This window comes from Anguilla anguilla, chromosome 10 (genome assembly GCF_013347855.1).
Source record: "Anguilla anguilla isolate fAngAng1 chromosome 10, fAngAng1.pri, whole genome shotgun sequence".
In the NCBI taxonomy this organism is placed as follows: domain Eukaryota; kingdom Metazoa; phylum Chordata; class Actinopteri; order Anguilliformes; family Anguillidae; genus Anguilla; species Anguilla anguilla.
This window is the reverse complement of record NC_049210.1, coordinates 16283368-16306349: the sequence shown is the minus strand read 5'-3', so window position 1 is coordinate 16306349 and position 22982 is coordinate 16283368. Positions and strand designations below refer to the sequence as shown.

General features: G+C 45.1%; 2 protein-coding genes across 10 annotated transcripts in view; one reads left to right on the top strand and one right to left on the bottom strand.

Moving 5' to 3' along the window:
• Nucleotides 1–249: 249 nt before the first annotated feature.
• Nucleotides 250–4390, top strand: seta (SET nuclear proto-oncogene a). Its single transcript, XM_035380066.1, has 8 exons — nt 250–569; nt 1635–1692; nt 1802–1944; nt 2197–2300; nt 2387–2500; nt 2870–3040; nt 3237–3383; nt 3468–4390. Exons 1-8 carry the CDS (start codon nt 497–499, stop codon nt 3489–3491), a joined length of 834 nt encoding a protein of 277 aa, XP_035235957.1. The 5' UTR covers nt 250–496; the 3' UTR covers nt 3492–4390.
• A 4387-nt stretch (nt 4391–8777) lies between these two features.
• Nucleotides 8778–22982, bottom strand: part of LOC118207064 (spectrin alpha chain, non-erythrocytic 1) — a 36502-nt gene continuing 22297 nt past the window's right edge. For 4 of the 9 annotated variants that reach the window (XM_035380353.1, XM_035380351.1, XM_035380354.1 and 1 more), the window contains 28 exons: nt 22715–22896; nt 22467–22566; nt 21936–22133; nt 21699–21845; nt 21448–21551; nt 21191–21353; nt 20831–20845; nt 19170–19301; nt 18649–18786; nt 18229–18333; nt 17662–17870; nt 17362–17482; nt 16820–16941; nt 16377–16509; nt 16130–16228; nt 15824–15983; nt 15308–15384; nt 14996–15205; nt 14425–14721; nt 13863–13975; nt 13248–13265; nt 12609–12671; nt 10987–11041; nt 10342–10538; nt 10105–10158; nt 9793–9939; nt 9379–9526; nt 8778–9268 (listed from right to left, as the gene is read on the bottom strand). In XM_035380353.1, the coding sequence (XP_035236244.1) occupies nt 9143–9268; nt 9379–9526; nt 9793–9939; nt 10105–10158; nt 10342–10538; nt 10987–11041; nt 12609–12671; nt 13248–13265; nt 13863–13975; nt 14425–14721; nt 14996–15205; nt 15308–15384; nt 15824–15983; nt 16130–16228; nt 16377–16509; nt 16820–16941; nt 17362–17482; nt 17662–17870; nt 18229–18333; nt 18649–18786; nt 19170–19301; nt 20831–20845; nt 21191–21353; nt 21448–21551; nt 21699–21845; nt 21936–22133; nt 22467–22566; nt 22715–22896 (3633 nt within the window). In that variant the 3' untranslated portion in view covers nt 8778–9142. The remainder of the gene's footprint in view (nt 9269–9378; nt 9527–9792; nt 9940–10104; nt 10159–10341; nt 10539–10986; nt 11042–12608; nt 12672–13247; nt 13266–13862; nt 13976–14424; nt 14722–14995; nt 15206–15307; nt 15385–15823; nt 15984–16129; nt 16229–16376; nt 16510–16819; nt 16942–17361; nt 17483–17661; nt 17871–18228; nt 18334–18648; nt 18787–19169; nt 19302–20830; nt 20846–21190; nt 21354–21447; nt 21552–21698; nt 21846–21935; nt 22134–22466; nt 22567–22714; nt 22897–22982) is intronic. The other 5 variants (XM_035380356.1, XM_035380358.1, XM_035380357.1 and 2 more) reach the window with 3 other exon arrangements.

Here is a 22982-nt window from a genome sequence, read left to right as displayed (position 1 = left end):
TTGGAAAGCCAGTTCGAGAACGCACAGGGGCGTACGCGCATCAAATTAAGTAAGAAGAGCTGAATGCGCAGGGTCTCGAAACATTTGCTCAGCCTCGCATCGCCACCTTGTTGTTTTTATGAAATCCCGCCCTTTTAAATGTATCTATACCAGCCCCTTTAGAAGGCCCCGCCAATCAAACAGCAATGCCGGGGACGAGCATTCGTTTGTAAGTTGTTCTTTGGGAGGCGGAGTTCTGTCCTTCATTTCCATTCGATGAAGCGCGTGCGTAAGGAAGGAGAGCGCGTGAGTGAGTGAGCTCGAGCGCTGTGGTGGCGGTGGGTGCGTGAATGTGTGTTGAGTCCCGTTCCTAGCTATATATTGTGTAGAAGAGCGCGAGACACGTTTTATTCGCACATCTCTAACGGAGGTAGAAACAAGTTTTCTCTTCCTCGAGAAGACACCGATATCAAACGCGAAATTCTCAGTAGCTGTTTATCCACAGCCAGCGAAAAACATGTCGGCCTCGGCGGCGAAAGTGAGTAAAAAGGAACTGAACTCCAACCATGACGGAGCGGACGAGACCTCCGGTAAGGAATGGCGGCCTCCAGAGCACCGCCATTTTCATATTTTCGTTTCGGTTTTGCCCTATCATTAGCTAACTTGTTGATAATTTGTGTTCTAACTAACGGAATAGCTGCTGGTAACTGGGTGTGTGGGTGTAGCCGTGACCGCCGCAAACGTGTTTGATAGCGTGTTCTGTGTGGAAAACAGACCGGTGACGGAGGCCATGTTTCCTTGCTCAAGCTTCATTGTGTGTCAAATGGAGCTAGCTAGCTATTCTCGGTGTAGTTTTCGGAGAAGCTCGCGCTCTTTAAATGCATACCGCTGGAATTGCTTTGACCCTAAGTTGGAAACGGTGCTTTTATATTTACGCACATCTCCTTGCCGGGCTTGGAGGACGGCCGGTAACATTTCTTGTCTGGTTTGTTGTTGAATGAATCAGGCCTACGCAGCTAGCATTCGTTAGCACTGCTCATTGTTGTTGTGCGGCTCCGCCATGATGCACTTGTGCAGTTTGAAGGATACAACGAGGTAATGCTAAATTTATAAAAATGATAACCGCCGTCACTTTTTAATGTTTTATACTACGAATTTGACCTTTTTTTGGGTAATGTTATTTCCTCAGCGAGCTGATAGTTAACGGGCGCCAGATCGTTGTGTAGCCAGCCCTGTTGGAGAGGAAGGCTAGGACAACCCAATGTGCGGCCCCTCATTCAAACCACGCGGCCCTCGGCCACGGCAGGAAGCTGCTGTCTCGGAGCAGCGAAAGATATGTTGGTTATTGAGACGATTGCTTACTACGTCTGTCGAACTTGCGTTTGGCGCCCACCAAAATATTTGCAATTAAAATAAATATTAATCCACTCGTCATTGGTGGCCAGTTGACTAATTGCTTGCTGATCAGCATAATCGGCTGTGGTCATTTTCAAACTGCAGGTTGCAAGTACAGTAGTTTTTCTTTTTAGTTCTAATTCAAACCCATTAATTTTTTAGCACATTCCTCAAGTGCAATTTTGGATAGCTGGGTACTTGGGTAATTTATTTTCCAATACATTTAACGACTAAATTTCTGATTTCTCTTCCAATTTTAGAAAAAGAGCAACAGGAAGCCATTGAACACATTGATGAAGTACAGAATGAAATTGACAGGTAATTTCGTTAGGCATAGTTTCTCAATTACTGTATATGAAAGTAGTGAAATAAAAAATGTTCTAACATTATTGATTGATTAATAACATTAAAATGCTTTATATTTTAGATTGAATGAACAGGCAAGTGAGGAAATTTTAAAAGTAGAACAGAAGTACAATAAACTACGCCAGCCATTCTTCCAGAAGAGATCAGAACTGATCGCCAAAATCCCCAACTTCTGGGTCACAACATTCGTCAACCATCCACAAGGTGAGTTCATGCGCATGTATAATATTTGTGTTCACTGCTATGTGTTGCGTAGTAATAATACATATTTACTGTTCACAAATTTACGTATTGGTTGGCTAAATAAAAAATGTATGAGTCATCTTGATTTCTGATTAAGGCCCATGAAGTAATTTAGGCAACTTGCCTATTAACTGTTAAACTGAAAATCAGCTCAACCAGAAACATATTAAGACTGCCAGTTGCTGAGATTTTACTCCTCTGTCTTCTCTTAAGTCTCTGCTCTCCTTGGGGAAGAGGATGAGGAAGCACTTCACTACTTGACCAGGGTGGAGGTGACAGAGTTTGAAGACATCAAGTCGGGTTACAGAATAGATTTTGTAAGAACTTTGTTTTCCCATTCCAAGTTTTAATTGTTTGATGATTTGTAGTTTACTTCACTTATATGGCTTCTTGTGGTTTTCAGTACTTCGATGAAAACCCATACTTTGAGAACAAAGTTCTGTCCAAAGAGTTTCATCTCAATGAGAGTGGAGATCCATCTTCAAAATCAACAGAGATCAAATGGAAAGCAGGAAAGGTATGTCTGTGTTCACTTACTGTCTTCTGGAACATTGAAAGCAAAAGATGTGGAAAAGGTGGAGTGGTACAAATATATTAATTAAATGTGACTTGTACTATTTCCAAAGGTGCTTACATGGTAATTTGCAAGTATTTTAATGTTGAATATTTACTATTGGAAATGCTTGTGCATGCCACTTTCTCTGGCTGCTTTGCTGATATAAAAATGTAATTCAATATGCAACTGATGTAGTCTTCCATGCACCCTTTGCCCAAAATGCACTCCAGAAAATACCAGGAGTTAATTTAAAATTTTTGTCTAAGTATCCCACATTCAAAGTAGAACTTTGTTAACCTGATGGATTTTGTGTCCACTCTCCCTCCCCAGGACTTGACAAAGCGCTCCAGCCAGACGCAGAACAAAGCAGGCAAGAAGCGTCAGCATGAAGAGCCAGAGAGCTTCTTCACTTGGTTCACAGATCACTCCGACGCAGGGGCCGACGAGCTCGGGGAAGTCATCAAGGATGACATTTGGCCAAACCCCTTGCAGTACTACCTGGTGCGTCAAGTCTAAATGATGAAACATTTTCCTAGTGTACAGCTTCTGCATAGAAAGATCAATTTAGCCTTGAAGTGTTAGATGTTATTGGAGATTTTTGTTGCCTGATGCCCAGGTGTGGCTCACTTCATGGAGGGGTGCACTGATGTCTGTTCTAAAGGTAGGCTTTGGGCTGACTCTTGTTTTCTGTGTGTAGGTCCCTGACATGGATGACGAAGAAGGGGAGGGTGAAGATGATGATGATGATGATGAAGAGGAAGAAGGGTTGGAGGACATAGATGAGGAAGGAGATGAGGATGATGGAGAGGAAGATGAAGAGGACGAGGATGGCGAAGAAGGAGAGGTAGATGGCTGAACATGATTTTTGGCATTCAACGTATGAGATGGAATACTCACAAATATTAAGGGTTGTTCATCTTGATTTTAGGACGACGATGGCGAGGACGACTAAACCGGATAAGGGACATGTTCCACCCACATCCTTTCCCATTTTCTCCTACTGATTACCCACAAGTCCTTGGGAGCAAGATGCTTTTTTTCCCCCTTGACTTCTTGTTCTGAAGCACCTCTCCTGTCCGTGCCATGTCTAATACAAGTTTTATGCCCCTGGACAGACTTGCATTAGAAAACCAGTGGCAAAATTTCTTGCTGACGTCCCATGTACCATGTCCAGTTCCCACGTACATCCGAGAACTTTGGGGGGGAGGGATAAATAAAATTCAATAGAATCAGCACGCCATCTTCAGTAGACTAAAATACAATAGAAATTTATATTATATATATAAATTTTCTTCCTCTTTAAAGTTGTAAGATAAGTGAACAAAAGCCATGGTGCAATGATGACCTGCTAGCTCTAGCATCCCCTCACTGTCTTTATAATTTTGTTCAATACAAAGTAGGCCCCTAGAGCTGACATTGTTCTCTCCATGTGGTTAAATGGACAGATAGAAATTACCAGCTTGTTCCTATCGCCTCTTATAACAATGTTTGGGGTAGGGTTGGGGGGGTCAGTATTAGGGTAGGGCTGGGGTTATTGTAGAAGTCTGAGGGAAGGGGGGGAGGGGCAGATGCGTATTTTTGACACATCAACATTAGGGTTTTTGATTTTCATTGTATTGTTTTACAGGCATTCATGAGGTTTGAAATGACATTTTTAATAAAGAAAAAGAAAATACAAAAAATGTTACTCTTGTAATTTTGAACCCCGATGCTTCATGAAACAAAAAAATCTGTAGAATCTGTCATGGACTCTACATCTATCTAATAATTTTTCTTTTTTCCACTGAAATGACGGTTTTAAACAAAGTGTACAAGTTGCTTTGTTACAATAAAACTAAATGTGTACACAAACCGTGTACCGTCTCTTAACTGTCATGAGCCACAGCAAATAAAGCCGATAATTCGACAAAATTGCTGTGTAAATCTGGCGTAAGAAGTATCACTGAATACAGTACATTTTCATTTCCTCCACGCTCCAACAAAGATTTGTTATCAGCGTTCCACCGTCTATGAATATGGCAGCATTGTTCCGACAACATTGAAAATTCACCTTCGGGTCTTTGGAGTTCTACTGTAGACTGGCTGTCTGGCACAATTGCTGACAAGGGTAAAGCAGCCCTGTAATTCACTTGGCCCCGAAGGTGGCATTCATTTGTAAACATTTATGCGGCCTAAATTACCCATCTTTTAAACGATGGAAATTTACCAGAAGGGCTGTAAGGGCTCGAGTGAAAGAAACTGCACCTGGCAACGTTAAATATGAAATCTGCAAAATAACAGTGTGGACATCGGTGACACTTGTTAAGTATTCGGGACTGGATAATGCGAAAATAGACACACAACTATCTGGGAAGATCAAACAAGTCCTTAGTCCGTGGAACTGAGGCAGCAGGGTTAAGAAAGTGAGGCTAACTCCTGAATGATTTTGGAACCATGAGAAGCGTGGCCGCAAAGTTTTCCTGCAGAAGCTTGTCAATGACCAATGCCACAAACGTCTGCTCCGAATCCTCAAATATAGCATCAGTCACTACGTCCGGCCACTCACTGGGCTGAAAAGCCCAACCTGCAGAAGTAAATACACACATATAAATCTTAAGTATTATCAGGCTAATTTACTGCCAAACGTAAATAAATAATGAAAACGTCAATTCACTATGTGCGAAGTATTTTCATATAGCCTATGCCTGGATGTTTCATGAGTGGATTTAGGTAAATCTGCAGTCAGTGTGCAGAACATATAAGGTTAAAACGTTGCTATATTACTATATTTCTAATATGACGGTTAAGATTAGTTTCAAATTAACATTTGTTTGTTTATCAAAGTGATCTCTTACCAAGGTGTGCGCTGCAGCGGGGGCAAGTGGCAATTGTCCAGGAATATCCCGGGTACCAGGTGAAACGTTTGTCCGCTGGCCAGTGCTTGAATACGTCCGCTCTCCTAAATGTGACGACTTCAAACTGAAAACCATTGGGATTTTCAAACAGCTGGACAGTGGCCCTCTTATCTCCGATCATGGTATTATTACGATGCGACAATGCCAATCTACTAGCAACGTAGCGCGCATCTGAACTTGAAGCAACTTCGTGTCCACAAGATCTACACAGCAACAAGTCGTCTTCTCCGGCACAGGCGCGACAGGATGAAAAAAGCCAGGACAGCCAAACACAAATAGACACAACAACGTGCATTTTTCTAAATAGTAACTGTGACAGTCGCATGACTTTCTGCCCCACAAACATATGGCTAATTATATAGCGTACCCTATATCTGTACACCTATAGCTTCTTATCAAGACGATATAAACTAAACGATAACTAGAGTAAACTGCTTTTGCATTTCCCTGCAGATATCGATACAATTAAAAAGTTTGACTAGCTAATATTAGCTAGCTAGCTGACTGGCACACCATGTCGGGAGCAACTATCGATGTTACTTTGACTGCCGCATGTGGCTAGCTAATTGCTACGCACAACTCGCGTCCACTCGAGTTTTCAGAGTTAACGTAGCCGTACAAGCAAACTATTATTACGGCAGAACACCCTCGCACTTGACCACACGAGGTAGTTACACGTAGTGTGCTTGTGCACGTATCTGAACACCACTCACATTATGTTGCGTAGTTGGCGAAGTCATGGAATAAAAAAATAATGCCATCTACAGGCAGGAGGAGATAGATGCCCAATAAGAAAACTGTAAGTCAATTCTTACTGTAAAACATTGACTTATAGACTACTGGGTTTTGACAAAACTGATTTTATTATTTTTAAAATTAACAACGTAGCCTACACAAGTACTTCACTCTGGATGAGCCTCTGCTAAGTGATTATCATCTAATGTAACACTAAAGTACTCATCTCATCATCTAAAAACAGGAGAGATTGAAGGGTGAACTTTTTTTTACATTCATATTATAATTTAATTTAACAGGTCATATCACATTATATATTCTGTCCTATTCTGTCCAACCTTGCTTGCTATTTTCCATCTGATAAGGGCTGGCTGAGTAACCGTGAGTTAGGTACCAATAAACTGTCACGGGCTGGGGCCCATTCTCAAACCCTACAACCCTAGAGCAAAAAGCAAAAAGGTAGTATGCAGCTGGATGATGAGAAAATAAGTTCTACTTTATACTTTGTGAGTTAATTGTCCTTATCTGACACAGAGGTGTACAGACTCTCTGGGAAAGTATAAAGGATCAGTGTGAATAATGCTTTTTTAGTATTGTGTTGACTCAGCAGGTGTGTTCTTTCTGTAGATAGGAAGGCCCTTATAACTGGATTGCAAGTGTGTTCCTGACTGGATTGCCTCTTCATTACAAGACATAGGTGCTTTTTCCTTCTCAACTCGACAGTATCCTCACACACAACCTGGTATGCCTTTGGTTGGCACACAATATTCCAAGCTAAAATCTATTTACCCTTTTCCTCATTATTATCACAGATCTTAATCTTACTATCCTTCATACAGAAAGCTAAGGAATTTATAACAGCCTCCATTCTTCTGGGAAGGCTTTCCACTAGATTTTGAAACATGGCTGTGGGCATTCGCTTCCATTCAGCCACAAGAGCATTAATGATGTTGGGCGATAAGGCCTGGCTCGCAGCTGGCATTCAAATTCATTCTAGTGCCAATGTTTGTCTATGGAAATTGCATGGCTGTATGCTTGATTTTATGTACCTGTTACCAATGGGTATGGCTAAAGTAGCCAAACCCACTAGTTAGAGTGTCCACATACTTTTGGCTATTTAGTGTATATATGTACACATATAGATGTACAGACAGGTGACAAACTAAAGTAAAAACCTAAATAAATGAGTGGAGAAACATAACAACCTTGATTTTGGATCAAGACGGTAAAAGGAAAAGATCTAAGTGACTTTGAAAGAGGGTTCATTATTGGGGCACAAATGGCAGGAGCTTCAGTCACAAAGACTGCTCGACTAGCTAGTGTTTTAATGGGAACAGTGACTACAGTGACATCTGCATTTAGATCTATGAGAAATACATCAGTAAATAGGGTTGGAAATTGTGGTCGAGAGCACACATTCGATGACCGTGATGATGCTTGTGCATTAGTGTGACATGTAAGGAAAAACAGAAGAGCAACTCTTCCTTGGGTGACTCAGAATGCACATTTGAGAGTTCAGTGGTGGAAAAACCATAGGGACTGGTCTACAGAGATGTGGGGAAAAAGTGATATGAGATGTAGGAACTGTGCAGGCTATTGGAATAAACTGAGGTCACAGTCAGTTTTGTGGAAGCAACCTGAGATCATACATTCTTTGTGACATGGTGCATTATCATGCTGGAAGTATCCATTTAAAATAGGGTAGATTGTGGCCATAAAGGAACGTACTTAGTCAGCAACATTGCTTAGGTATGTGCTGACATTAAAATGATGCTCACTTGATATTAAGGGGGCTAATCTGTGCCAAGAATGCAGGCACAGGATGCTTGCATTTTCTGACCTTACCATCTGCATGTCACAGCAAAAATAAAGATTAGACAGACCAGCATACGTTCTTCTGATCTTCACTTGTCCAGTTTTGGTGATCACATAGCCACTGTAGGCTCATCTTCCTGCTCTGAACAGATAGGACTAAAACCCGGCGTGGTCTTCTGCTGCTGTAGCCCATCCACTTCAAGGTTGGATGTGTTGTCTGCTGCACATCACTGTTGTAAACAGCTGTTATGAGTTTTTGTGGCCTTGTTGTTAGCTTGAATGAGTCTACCCATTCTCTTCTGACCTCTCCTAGTAACAAGGCATTTTTTTCCACCACAGAACTGCCACTCACTGGATGTTTTTAGTTTATTGGACCATTCTCTGTTAACCCTAGAGACCGCAGTATGCGAAAATCCCAAGATGACGGTAGTTTCTGAGATTCTAAAACCACCATGTCTGACACCAACAATCATTTAATGGTCCCATTCTAATGTTTTAGTCCAACTAAATCTCTTCATGTCTTTATGATTCATATATTGAGTTGCAGCCACATGATAAATACTTGAGCTCTCATTTAAAAACCCACTAATTTTATAGTAATTCCCACATTTGAGTCTCTGCTTGTAAGTATACATCAGCACAGTCTTGAACATCCTTATCCTCAAACATTTGCTTTGCCCACTGCTCATTTGTGAGAATATTAATGTTGGTATAGTGAACCAATTTCTGAATAAGGATCGTTTTGTAGTAAATATGATTTATTGTATGCAAAACAAGAACACAACACCACTGGATCAGTTAGAACCAGAAGCGTTTAATTAAGCACACTGCAGTCACAGGAGAGTTGCTACACAGTAATTTCTATGAGGTTAAAATCAAGCAAAGCACTTTTAATAGCCAAAACATCACAATTAAATGCAGAGACATTCACTAAGCTATTATAGAGAGTAGCACAGAGATAGCAGGTCCCTACGTTAATGGGGATCGTGTATCATTAACTCTGCACAGAATGAATTTGGCATGAACCCCCCCCCCCCCTTTCTAATGGACCCACTGAGAGTTGGAGAGATATAGTTTAGTGTCTAAGATTCAGTCATGCAGTTCTGCTGGGAAAAACGCATCCCGATTTGTCACTGACAGGCGGAGGTGCTGGTGCAGGTTAGTTGACGAAGAGCGAGCGGGTGAACTCCACGAAATCGAACGCCGAGGGCAGCTCCCGGCCCTTGCTGTCCATGTAGGGCTTCATGTGCGAGATGCAGTAGTCGGCCTGCTCCTTCGACAGGTTCTGAAGGAAGAAAAATTAAGAGTTTAAAAAAACGACGGCACGTTCGCTCTCGTACGGCGCGAAAGGAAAGCGTAATTTTGAGAAGCGCGCAGGGCCGCGCCCTTCAGTACCTGGTAGAGCTCCTCCTTGGTGACGTACGGCTTGTTCTCGGCGCTCAGGGCTCGGAAGGCGCTCTCGATCTCCTCGCTCGACTTCACGTTCTCCGTCTCTCGGCTGATCATGAAGGCCATGTACTCTTGCAGAGACACGTGGCCATCCCTGCAATAGATCGATGGAGAGGGAAAGACAAGTACACACAAAAAATTTTAATTAATCTTTCTTGAGAACCATTTTCTTTAAAACTAAAATAGGCATTGTGAGCTGCACCTGCCATTCAGAGTTGAAGCGGAATCCTACATTTTAATTATCTGTCAGATTCTGTGAACATCGCATTAGAAAAGCAGGACATTAAGTAACTGCAGCCATGCTGAACAGCGGCAGTAAGTTTCTCAAGAGAGAGAGAATGGTCACAGCCAAGTTCTGACCTGTTGGGATCGACAGTGTCCAGGATGGACTCAAACTCCGGGTCAGGCTCTCCCTCCTCAACCATGGGAAGGTCGTAACCCAGAGAGCGCAGACAGGACTTGAACTCCTGGTGATTCAGCCGCCCAGACTTGTCCTTGTCAAAATGCCTGTAAGCAAAATTAAAGAAAGGTAGCAAATCATCATGGATACAGAGACGTAATCTTGTTTACTGTGAAAATTCCAAGGCCTTAAAAATACCAACTAATTTGCTAAAGTGAGAAAAGTATATAATATAACATACATACATTAAAAAACATAGAAGTAACACTCACTTGAACATCATGCTGAACTCCTTCAGGGCTTCTTCGGTTACTCCAGTGGTGTTTCTACAGAAGTAAGAGAGGCACATGAGGACTAGATCAAACGCAATCCAACAGGGCTACTATAAGCACATTGATGACAGGTTAAGGTAAGTGTGTGGGTGCATTTGGTCTCTGACGAGTTTGTTGAGGTATTCATGTGTATGGATGGGTATGTATGGTCCCTGGCCAGCACGTTCTCCCTCTGACCTGGCCTGGATCTGCTGCTCCAGGTTGTGCTGCATTCTCATGCCCAGCTGGTCAAGCTGGTCCCACTGCTGCGCCAGCCCCACCGTGCTGTGCTCTGTGTACTTATTATCCAGGATCAGGGCCTCCTCCATGGCTGCGCCCAGGTCTTCGATCTTCTTCAGCTGGCTGCGCATGGCACGGATCTCCTGGTGCTTGCGCTACGGGCGTGCGGGAAACACGCAAGGGTCAGGATGGGGAGCAGGCCACCCGGAACCAAAGCCATGACAAACCAGACCAAACCCACTGCAGCACACTAACTGAGTTCTTCATATCTTCATTTACATATGTCATCAGTGATATCAACTTTACATCAAATATCAGATCTTTCCTAATTTCCTCAACAACTGCAAAAGCCTGAATTAATATTAATACTAATTAATTTGTTTACACATTTTTACAATCCTCTCTTTTTTCCTTCCTTCCCAGTGTGACACCAGAAATTGTGCCACCTGGCAAGGATCAAAGCAGCTGAAGCACAAGGACTCCTCTGTTGCACCTGGCCACCTGTGCACTTACAGTAATTTCAACACAGGTTTACCAACACATAACAATGCATCCAGTTAAAAAGCCCTTTGAGAATAAAATGATTTATTTCCCCTCTCTCACCTTAGTTGCCTCAAGCTGGGATTCCAGTGTTCCAGATTCTTCCACCATACAAGACCTACACACACAGAGAGCAGTGAGATGATGCAGCAGGCGGGGCCTACAGAGTCCACCCCTGAACTACACCACCCAAATGACCACAATCACCATGCCACTACACCTCACCAGCTAACTGCTAATGTAATCAAAGTTAGTGTTTTTCCACTGATCTGGATAAAGAACACAGTATGAACGTTTTTCATAAAAAAAGAGAAAAACTCTAGAGTGTAATGAATTTTTATGGCATACAGTGGTATGCAAAAGTTTAGGCATCCCTGGTCAAAGGGTATATTTTGTTGATTTTCTTAGTGAAAGTAATTCAACACAACTTCTGCAGGGAAATACTTAAACACAACACATTTCTGTAAATTTGAATGCATAATTACAAATTGTGTGGTATAATGATGCACAGCTGTATAATATCTGACTTAATCCATGGATTAGTTATTATAGTTATAGTTATTAGATTTTCCAAGACATGGAAACACTTGGAGAACATGTGGCAACATGAGGATCAGGGTCTTGGTGGCGTGGTGATGTAAAAAGAGTGATCAGTGTGGCCCAACTGTCACAAGGGTCAAAAAAAGTGCCAAGTTCACAAATCAGAAAAAACACTAAATAAATCCAACAAATCAGATCTTGGAAACCAAGTGCAATAAATAGACCTCTTTCACCAGACACCAGGGTTAGAACTATACCTACATCTGCTGCTGTGAGTGAAATAACCACATCTAAGTTACAAATACTATCACTAAACAACTTATTTCTCAATGCGTAATTTACAAACTAATCAGTGATTTGTTTTCAGTTTTAAATGGAAAAGAAAATCCCCTGAACATGATCCCAGGATGTACTCCAATAAAACTGCAAAAGCTTTTCAAAGTAATTCCCCCAAATAAACAAGACTTGCCTCAATACTTACCTGCAAGATGTAACCTACAGGCTGTGCTATTGATAACACCAAGAGTTCCCAGAATGCACTTGGCCCCACAATTTTTTCAGTGCCACACTGTGCATGCCAAAGAAGCTAACTCAAGCCATGGTACCCATACCATGCATGGTTAGAACCTCTGTGCACAGGGGTGGAAACTGCTGGCCGTTTTCTAAGCAAATGCAACTGAGAAATCCTCTAGGTACAGTTTTTATTCTACTATCATTATTTACTGTGAATGTCAAGAATTAAGCTGAGAGCAGCTAAATTAAAACCTAAACCAAATGATCGCAGTTTCAACCCCTTCTTTGGGTGCATAAATCAAAGAAAAATATATACAAGTGCTACAAATGTATATATCCCCCAAATTAAATCCATAGACCCTTTGGAAGGGTGCTATACACAGCCAGCCTTGGAGGAATAAGCAGCAGAAAAAGGAGGTGAAATCCCATTTTTAGAAAAGCCACAGTGCCAGTGAGAGTTAGTCCGGAGGAAACGGAACACACAGAGCCCACAACGAGGGTTTGAGACTCAAATGCGTGAGGAGCAACAACCCAAAAAAACGTGGGGAGTGGGAGGAGGCAGGAGAGGTAGGAGGAGTGGAGGGAGGGGGGCTGGGAGAGGCCAAAGTAAACCAGGAAAAAAAGGGGAAAACCTTCCAGAAAGATCATCACCGACTTCATACTGATAGACACGGATAACCCGGCGATAGGCTATGCTATTTAGAAAAGGGGGAGGAGGGGGTCAGGGGGAAATAGTGTGAATACCAATAGAAAGAGACAAAACAATTTAAAGACACACAAACAGGAAGGGAAAATGATATCAAAAACCCAGAAGCCGTTATGTTTCAGTGCAAAAACGAAAAGGAAAAATGAAAGACCAAAAAGGAGAGACACTCAAGAGGGGGTTCATGATTACACATCAATTTGGGTCCATTACAACTCAGTTATTACACAGGCTGGATTGTCTGCAAATCCAGTTAGTCCATCGGTTTTCATGGCAACACCAGAAACGTGTCTGAACATTATTTAATACTGCTTTAAATAAACTTTGTTCCTTATGAATTCTTAAGTCCACAAGCCTGACTTTACATTTTTTCCATGAACACATCTTGAATGGACACTTATTGCCAAGCGTTGCCATTTTCCCAATTTACTCACCACTGGGTTGCTACAGAGCCCCCAGAGAATTTAGCAGCCAGTGAAGTAAGCCAAATAGTTTTTCCCCTCTAATTTTCGAAGACGAACATGTACATAGAACAACAAGAGAAAGAGAGTAAAAATGTGATATTAACCCATCCAGAAGATATGTCCTGATGAGTGAAGTGATCCGAGCATCGTGTAGCAAGAAAGAGGCAGGAGGGCGGAGCAGAGAGGGGGAGGGGAAGAAGGGATGACAAAAAAAGAGAACAAATTATTAAATCATACAGGGGCATCAGCACTGCTCATGTAATGTCAACTTGAGAGCAGTCACATGACACGGCTCTATCGATACCAATGCCCAACACTGGTAGCCCTTTTTCAGAAAATGGACCATTGTAGTTACGTATGGCTACAACATCCCCCACAGTGAAGCGTGCTTTACAGTGATCGGTTTTCTACAGAGGAAGAGGGTGCCAAGAGTGAGGCAAGAAATATCTAAAGCAGGAGGTAAAAACTTAATGAACGAGAGCCTTTGCTAAATTACAATTAATCAAATGACCAACCACAAAAGAAAGCTGTTGAACAGTGTAGAGACTAACACGCAATGTACTACCACCGTTTTAAGCATTATAAGCACAAGAAAAGGGCGATCAAAAAGCGACTTATTATTCAGTTACAGCACTTGATTAAAGTTTCTGTAAGCTATCTGGAGTTTATCCAGGCAGAGCCCATCTCTGGTTTTCCACTGCTCTCTCCAGCGCCCCCACCTGGTCTCCTGCAGCCACTGGTGGAAGGCGTTGGCGTGCTGCGCAAACTCCTGCCGCAGCTTGTCGTTCTCCTCCTGGCGCCTCTGCTCCTTCTGGAGCTCCAATTCTCGCTCCTGACGACACAGAAAAAATACTGCTGAACTACACCATTATGTTATTATTATACACACACATTTATACAAATAACCTTATAAGCTCAGTTATGAATTTACCAGTCAAGTGAACAGGGTACAAATAGTATAGGCAATTACGCCTTACCAATCTCCTCCTCTGAATAAAAATGTGAGTACTGAATGAAAATTAGTCATACTTCCAACTGATTAAAAAAAAAATGTATAAAATTTTGACATTCTGACCTAACTTGGCACTACGGTTGGATAATCCAATGTAGTCAACATTTTAATATCAAGAGGATGGGGAAATAAAATTAAAGTTCTGACTTCCAAGTTCTGACTGACCTTCATTCCCAATGTGTTCGTACCTTGGACATTCTACCATAAATTCAGAATGTATAAAAACGTTGGCTGTTCACAGAAGTTATATTGCACCCTCTCTTAATAACCTTGATAATTTTCTGCAGGTTCCTCCAGGTCTCCTCCAGAGCTTCCATGGTGAACCAGGTGTAGGGGTTGGACACCACGTGGTAGCTCTTGATCTGGCGGTCCAGCTCGGCCAGCTGGTTGAAGTCGGCCTGGGCGGAGCTGAGGGAGGAGCGGAAGGCCTCATGGGCGTCGCGCAGGGCGCGGATCTCCTCCAGAGAGTTGCAGCGCACCGGGTCCGTCAGGTCCTCCTCCGCGTTCTCGAACCAGCTGTTGAAAGCCGACGCCTTCTTGGCAAAGGTCAGGAAGAGGTCCTCCACCTGCAGCCAGAGGTTGACAGTGTGAGAGACCACCGACTGAGAACCTCCATCCCTGGACGACCCCACAGCCAATCATGAGTCAGCACCTGGGACGCCTGGCCAAAATCAGCACTGGCACAACCAGGTTTTGACAGAAAAATTATGCTTGTAAAGCATAGTTCAACACAGCAAATATTTATAGGATCCTCAACAAAAACCGGCGCTCAGTCCAGTAAATTTGTCTTCATAAATTCCAGACCAATCCAGTCGGCAGACATGCCCCTCACACACCCACCTTTCTGAAGTGTTCCTGGGCTTCCAGAAGCTTCTTCTTGCGGGCGGTGGAGTTGGACAGGAGCTGGTTCCAGCGCTTGATGAGGGCAGCGTGGCGGGCCTCGATGGCGCGGGACTGCACGTGCTTGGCCGCCAGCAGCTGGTCCTTCAGGGCCGTGATGTTGGTGATGCCCTCCTGCTGGAAGGCCTGGAGCCCTGCGTCGAACGTCTCCTGCTCGGCGGGGCGAGACGGGGACAGGGTGTGAGGAAACGGGACCAAGCGCACCCCTTCACCCTCCCTGAAGTATAACCACGCATCGCAGATGAATCATACCTGCTTAGTGAGGAGAGTCTGCACTGAGGACAGGTCCCTTCCGTAGTCATCCGTCTTTAGACTGTTCTCTTTCTCACCTGAAAAAAACAAGTTCAGAATTACAAATGGCCAGTCATGTCTGCAAGCCTGTCCCAAACCAGTAACAGCCTCTTAATTTTGGGGAGTGGAGACTAGTCTTCCATAACTTGAGCAGGTCACCCTCTTCCCTCTCATAGTCCTCCAGCACAATGACCATGCCTTAGCGACCTGCATAATGAGCCAGGGTATACCGGGCTGACTAAAACCCTCCCCCCTGGGGGAAATTGAAGCCAATAATGCACCCCGTGTGACCAATAATGCACCCCGTGTGACTCCCAGCCAGTCGCAACTGGTACAAGTCAGTATTCAAACCCTCCAGACCACCGTTTTAGCTGGATACACCACCCAAACACCCTAAAGAGAGTGCCATCTCTGTTAAACAGGATAGACACAAATATGTTGAGCCCTGTCAAAAGCCCTTGGCTGACACAAACGTACCGATCCAGGACTCCACCACGTCGGCCTTCCAGTTGAACTGCAGGAAGGCCGAGTTCTCGTCCAGTTTGGCCTTCCTCTGCGCGGCCGCCCTCTCCAGCTCCGACACCTTCTCCTTCAGGGCCTTTATTTTGGCGCTGATGTTGTCCACATGGTGGTTATTCTGCAGCACAGAGCAGCACGTTCACTCACGTCAAAAACTTTGCTGGCCCCTGTGTGTGGGTGTGGATGTGTGTGTGTGTGTGTGTGTGTGTGTGTTTGTGTGTGTATGGGCACATGGACTGCGCGTTGTCACTTCCTCAGCCATACCTTGTTGATGAGCTCATCTCCGTTTGCGCACACATCGTTCACCCTGTCCCTGTGTACCGTGAAGTCGGTCTCGAAGGCCTCGTGCTTCTTCAGCAAGCCCTGCACAACAGGAGAGTAACTGTAATTAGCACCCAAGGGCTTCACGTTTAAGTTCCACAAAGACTGCTGCCTGATGTACTCAGTCTTAATTACGTTCCAATTATCCGTGCGCCCATGCAGACGCATGGGGTCCTCCGTGTGTCCTCACCTGCACTGCTGCCAGCGTGTCCCCATAGTCCTCGCTTCCAACCAGGTTCAGCTTCTCGTTGATCCACGCCTCCTCCTCTTCCACGTTCGCCACAAACTGCTGATACTCCAAAGACTCCTCCAGCCTCTGCCCTCTACACACATGCACCAACACAAGAACAAATTATTATTCAGTTAGCAGACTGCCTTATCCAGAGCAAAAAACAGAGCCAACACCTTTTCCATTTAGACAGCCGATTATTTTTCTGTCACAATTCAGGTAAAGTACTGTACGTTGCTCAAGGGTGTGCACTGATATTTCAACCTGCAACTTCAAGCCCTGTTCTTTAACCAAGACACAACACTGTGACCCAAAAATAGCTATTTCTCCGACTTAAGCTCACTGAAATGAGCCGCGTTAGACGCCAGTAAATTGTGACCCTGGAACAGAAACGTGGCACTTACCGTGCGGCAGCAAGGTCCTTCAGCTCCTTCCAGTGATCCACAAACTGGGCCAGTCTCTGCTGGATCTCCTCCTGTCCGATGGTGTTGTCATCAGACAGCTTCTTCCCCGTGTCCAGAACAGACTAGAGCCAGGAAGGTGGGAAAAGGCAAATAAGACAAAACACAAAACTGAAAAGAAACTTCATGACCAGTTCCTCAGGGGATGAACGTTCTATACTCTATTTATGCAAGTGGCCTAACAGGATATAATTAGGGCCCTGTACCTATGTGTGGTCAAAAAGGAGATAACTGGGACCCTCTACCTGTGTGAGTGGCCTACTAAGAAATAATTAGGACCCTATACCTGTGTGAGTAGCCTAACAGGTGGTAACTGGGACCCTGTACATGTGTGAGTGGCCTAACAGGTGGTAACCCGCACCCTGTACCTGTGTGAGGCCTAACAGGAGGTACCTGGCACCCTGTACCTGTGTGAGGCCTAACAGGAGATAGCTGGCACCCTGTACCTGTGTGAGGCCTAACAGGAGATAGCTGGGACCCTGTACCTGTATGGCTGGGTCATGGGCAGCCAGCTCAGCCTCCAGTCTCTTGTGCTTCTTTCTCAGATTCTGTACTCCTGTCAAGTCACGTCCATAATCCTCCGAGCTCACTAGCAATTTCTTCTCTCTGCAGGGGGATGGAACATTAGTGGAGACAGTTCTCGCCAGTCCGACAGCACAGATTGCTTTGCCACGGACACTTCAGCTCACAAACTCTGAACTAGGATTGTTTGTGTCTGACCAATCACGCAGCTTACACACGTCAGAGGTAAAACCACATGCTGTACTTTCTCCTCAAAGACTCACTTGATCCAAGACTCCTCATCGTCCAGGTCCCTAAAGAACTGGTGCAGGCGGTGCGACTCGTTGAGCTTGGCGCGGCGGCCGGCGGCCATGCTCTTGATCTTGGTGAAGCGGCCGTTGACGGCGTCTCGCTTGTCCTTCACTTGCGAGGTGTCGACGGCGTTGCTGGCCATGAGGCTGTCCGCCTGGCCGTTCAGGTCCTTCAGACGGTCCTGCAGGGCGAGGGAGGGGGGGGGGGGCGTGCACAGTCAGGCTCGGAGGAAGTGCACAGTCACAGTGCATGAAGTGGAGACCGTTCTACTCTCCTACTGTAGTCACCAATAAAGCGCTAACAATGTTTCAACACTATAAAAATGCCCACGTAGTTTTTCCATTGTTACAACTGATCTAAAGAAAGTACTTGAAACAAAAACACAATCTTCTATACCATTTACCCGTAAAAGCAAGTACATTATAAATATCAATTTATCATGGTTTTTCCAACAATAACAGTTACCCCATGGCAGTCTAACTGTAATGGCTGAAATTCAGAATAGCTGCAATACTGCACAGGAAGGTGGAGTAAACTACCTCATGAGCAGAGATGTCAGCCTCCAGAAGCTGGTGCTTCTTCAGCAGATTGTTCACGGAGGCCAAATCCTTCCCATAATCCTCAGAGGCAAGCAAAGCCTCAACCTGGAGTGGGGAAAAAACAAAGCTGTCAATCATGGAATTCCTCCTGCATATTCATGGGATTCCTCCTGCATATTCACTGTTATTTTGTGGCATTTTGAGTGTAATTTCATCATCTGTATTATGTACAGTAAGCTCAAACAACAAATGTCATTATAGAGCAGGGAAAATCTTTTTCATTTTTGTGAAAAAATTCATTTTGGTCTACCTACATTTTACAGCAAAATCAATGCAAGGAACTGAATTCACTGCCAAACTAAGCATCAACAAAGCAAGCATATTTGAAAAGTTAATTTACAGATTTTTGAAGATTTTTACCTCTGAAAGCCAGAAATCGAAGTCCTTGATGCCAGTGTTGAAATTCTGCTGCTTGTTGGCCTCCTTCAGCTTCTGGCTCTTCTCTGCAGACTTGTTCACCAGGAACTGCCACTGGTCATCCAGGGCATTCAGGCGTGACTGGGGAGAGAAACAGCACCCACAATAAGAGCTCAACCATTTCAACATGCCCTGCATCCCCTCTCAGAAAGTCCTTTGTTTCAGCTCTGAAGTATTGTTCAGAAGGATGCGAGGTGGTGCTTGCATTACGTATTTGCAATATGCCCAAAAAATGTAAATGAAATGCAGTTATTGCAAAATGGTCCTCATCTGGAGGGCTACAATAATAATACATTGTTCATTACGTTACACCAAATTGGCCTTATGCAGAGTGATGAACTGTAGTAATTAGGGCTCTATACACTGGTATGAATAAGAGAAACTATGACCGGCTATGAGAAACTGTAGCCAGGCGTGAGCCTGCAGCCTTCAGCACTGGGCAGACTGTGGGAGGCGGCCATTACCTTGACCGCGTCCTCGCTCCCAGCACAGGCCCCCCTCTGGATGAGGGAGTTGCCCGTGTCGATTACGCCACGGATGCGGTCCGCGTTGGCGTGCAGCTCAGCCTCGAAGGCCTGGTGCTTCTGGTGCTTACTCTGCGTGAGGAGGGGAGAGAGTTAGAGTCCGAGCAGATTTTGGGAGGGGTGGGGGCGGGGGGGGTGATGAAGCACAAGCCCCGTTACAGGCCAGATGTGTGTATGCATGTGTGTGTGTACGGCTGCATTTCCCTCTGAAAATAAACTTAGTAATGAGACTAGTGCAATAATGACACTTCCTGAAATATGACAGTGAATTATGCATCTAGTTAAGGTGTCTGAAGGCAATTTGAGTAGTCTTATGTTACTTACTAGTAGTCTATCGTTCTTAAGTCACTTAAATACCTGCACCAAATTGATCATAAATGCCAGTACAATGGTAGTATGTAATAGTAAATTGAGCCAAGTAGGTTTATTCTGAGTGGCTCACTATTCATATTTTGCGACTCCTTGAGGGACTGAGCAACTACCAGTTATTTAATTTTTAAATACCACAGTTATAGTGTCTGACTTTGATGAGTAGACATAATTGTCAGTATGGCAGTCAGTGACTCCCAGGGATATGACTGGGAGGAGGTAAACGTGAAATGAAAAGCCAGAACTAAAAGGACACCCCAAAAAATAACAAAAAAAAAAAAAGACAGATTCCTAGACACCACCAGTGATTGACAGAGACACGTGGGGGGAAAAAAAACACATGAAATGAACTGGAGACTTCCTCCGGAACACAGCAAATGTTTCTGGAGCACCTTAAAAAGCTTCTCTTTTTTTAAATGTCGTTCCACACCTGCGTTTCAACCAGAGAGTGAGGGAGAAAGGTCTACACTGTGCCCCCCGTTTCGCCTGCACTCGTAGTCAAAGGCCTTTCTAATTCTTTTTTTTAATTAAATGGGAGGCATCAGTAAATGTAATATACAGCAGAATAAGCACTGGGGGTTTTTGAAACACAGAAAGCAAACCATACCTGTGTTTTGTATTAAGAGCTTGAAGCAAAGCGGCACCTTTCCTAGCTACATATTTCTACCTCACTCACTGGATAACCTCACCTTTGCCACTATACCCTCAACACAAATTCGGTTTTACTTTCAGTTTTACTTTCAGAAAATAAACATGTTGGATATCTAAAGCTGGTTGTATTGACCAAAGGATGGCAGCTCTGTATTTATATAAAAACCACAACATAATTTATATCAAGATCACTATCAGATGGTGCTAGAGACATAACTGTGGTTTGCAGGTAACCATAGCGACTGACACTTAGTATTAACATCGCACAATGTGTGGAACGAGTTTAAAAGATAACCCAACTTGTTAAGGCGAAGAACAAAAATATGGAAGCCACACCCAGCAGCTTAAAATAACTTAAGGGCACGAGACACAAGTACACATCTACAAACAAGGCAAAATGTGCATTTACATTTAAAAAACGGCATAAATCAAAAAGAAGCAAGCACTCATGTAGGTGAACACGAGACAGATGGATGGAAATCCAGCTAAAAAGGACTGTGTGTCTACAGATGGCAAAAAGACACGGACACAAGTGAAAGACCCCTACAGATGTTAGTGCGCTGACACACTACTCAACTTACCAGCAGTTTGGACAGCTAAAAACAGACAATAAAAACAAAGACAGATTCAGATTTTATTGCCATCAAAAGGGCTGGGGAAGTCACAAGGCAGTCATTATGAACAAGGGATAAACAGGACAACAGTAGTAATAGAGATTTATGGGTATGGGGGGGGTTTGTTTAACAGAAAAAAGGATTAAAGGGTAATAAGTCAACACAAAAACATTTGTTAAAGAAGCAATTCAACAGTCACTTATTCGGAAGAGACTGAAAACCACCTCGTCCAATCAAAATGATGGTAAACGCGGTAAAAACGCGATGAAATAAGAGCGCTAAAGAGCTCAAACGGCGCGTTATTTCGCGGGGGCTGCGAGACCGCACCTGGATGTTGGTGGGGTCCTTGTAGGACTCGTCGGTGGCGGTCTGCAGCTTCTCGCTGATCCAGGCCTCGATCTCGTCCACGTCGCGGCTGAACTGCTGCAGGGTCTGCGACTCGCCCAGCTTGGAGCGCTTCTCGATCATCTGGGCCTTCAGCCGCCTCCACCTGCGGGGCACAGAGGAGCCCGGAGTGACCAAACCTGGGGCACACTGTGAAGGGGTGCTGGGGAGGGGGAGGGGGGCAGGGGGCGGGGGCTTACCTGTCCAGAACCTCGTTACAGCGGGCGGAGATCTCGGGCTTGGCGTAGTGGTCTGCTCCAATCAGCTGCTCTGCGAAGGACTGCAGGGCGGCGATCTTGTCCTCCTGCAGACGCAGCAGGGCAATTGATGAGTCAAACACGCCCAATTTCATTTATGCATAGAAGTACAGGGGGAAGCTTTTTTAACTAAATATTGATTAATTCCAGCAAATAGATGCTGCCCTATACAGAGACGGCCGCACACCGCTGACCTGCACGTTGATGGCCTTGTCAAAGTCCTCGTGCTTCTTGATGAGCGCCTCCACGCTGTCCAGAGAGTCGCCCTTATCGTCGCTGGCCAGGAAGGCCTCGCGGGCCGCCATCCAGTTCTCCGCCTGCTCGCAGTCGCGGTTGAAGAGCTGCGGAGGGAAGAGAGCAGACAGACAGGGTCACACGCGCGACGGTCACTCGACACACGGTCACAGACGGTCGTCCGGTCGGGGTCAGACCTGCAGCTCCAGACACTGGTCCAGCATCATCCTGCGCTGCACCCAGGCCTTCTCCAGGTTGGCCCGCTCACGGTCCAGGGTCTCCAGCTTCTCCTGGATCTCAGGGCTGGCGTAGTGGCCCCGCGCCACCAGCTGCTGCCCAAACTGCTCGAAGGCCTGGAAGGTGCCGGCCCGGGCGTCGATCTCGGTGCGGTGCTCCTGGAGAGGGCACGGGGTGGGGGAGGAGACGGGCAGAGTGAGTGAGGGGGGCGAGAGCTTTTCCTTCCATAAAGACTGTCCCGTCATTCAGTAAAAGTAAAAGCCCAGCTCATTTCATTGTGGTAATTAGTAAATCCAGGTGACTGGAACAAAATAATCGGGAGGACTTTTACTTTCTAAAGATGGATTTTCTGCCTCTGATCTTGTTCATGTAGTGCCATTTACAGACACAGCACTTCACTGTACAGATTTTCCAGGGGGAATCAAAAGAATGTGTCTCCTATCACTCCCATTCACTGTAAGAGCTGTACAGAGCTGTAATAGAGTCAGTACCTGGTGTCTCTCCAGCAGAGCCTCAGCCCCCGTCACATCCTTGGCCAGCTCATCGGACGACACCAGCCCCCTGATCCCATTGATCCAGGACATCAGGTCTCTGCAGGAGGGTTGTGACAGAACGGGAGAGAGAGGGTCCACTGTTTCGTTAAATTTTCCCACACAGCGACCACTGTGCTTCTTGAAAAAACGTTAGCGTAGCGCACCAGACCCCGTCCCAAGTCTTAGGCGTTGGCTCCGCCCCTCACCTGAAGTCGCTGAGGAAGCGCTGCAGGTCGTGGGAGTTGCCCAGCTTGTCCTTGCGCTGGTCGGCGCGCCCCACCAGGCTGCTCCAGGCCGTGTTCAGCTCGCTGCACTTCTCCTTGATGTCGTCCGCCGCCTCCGGGTGGGACTGGATCAGGCGGTCCGCCGTCTCCCCCAGAGAGTTCACCTGCGTGGGGGAAGGCAGAGGATCAGGACGCGGGCGGGGAGCGGTGATGTAACGGAGCCTCCCGGTGCATTCTGGGCCGCGCGCTC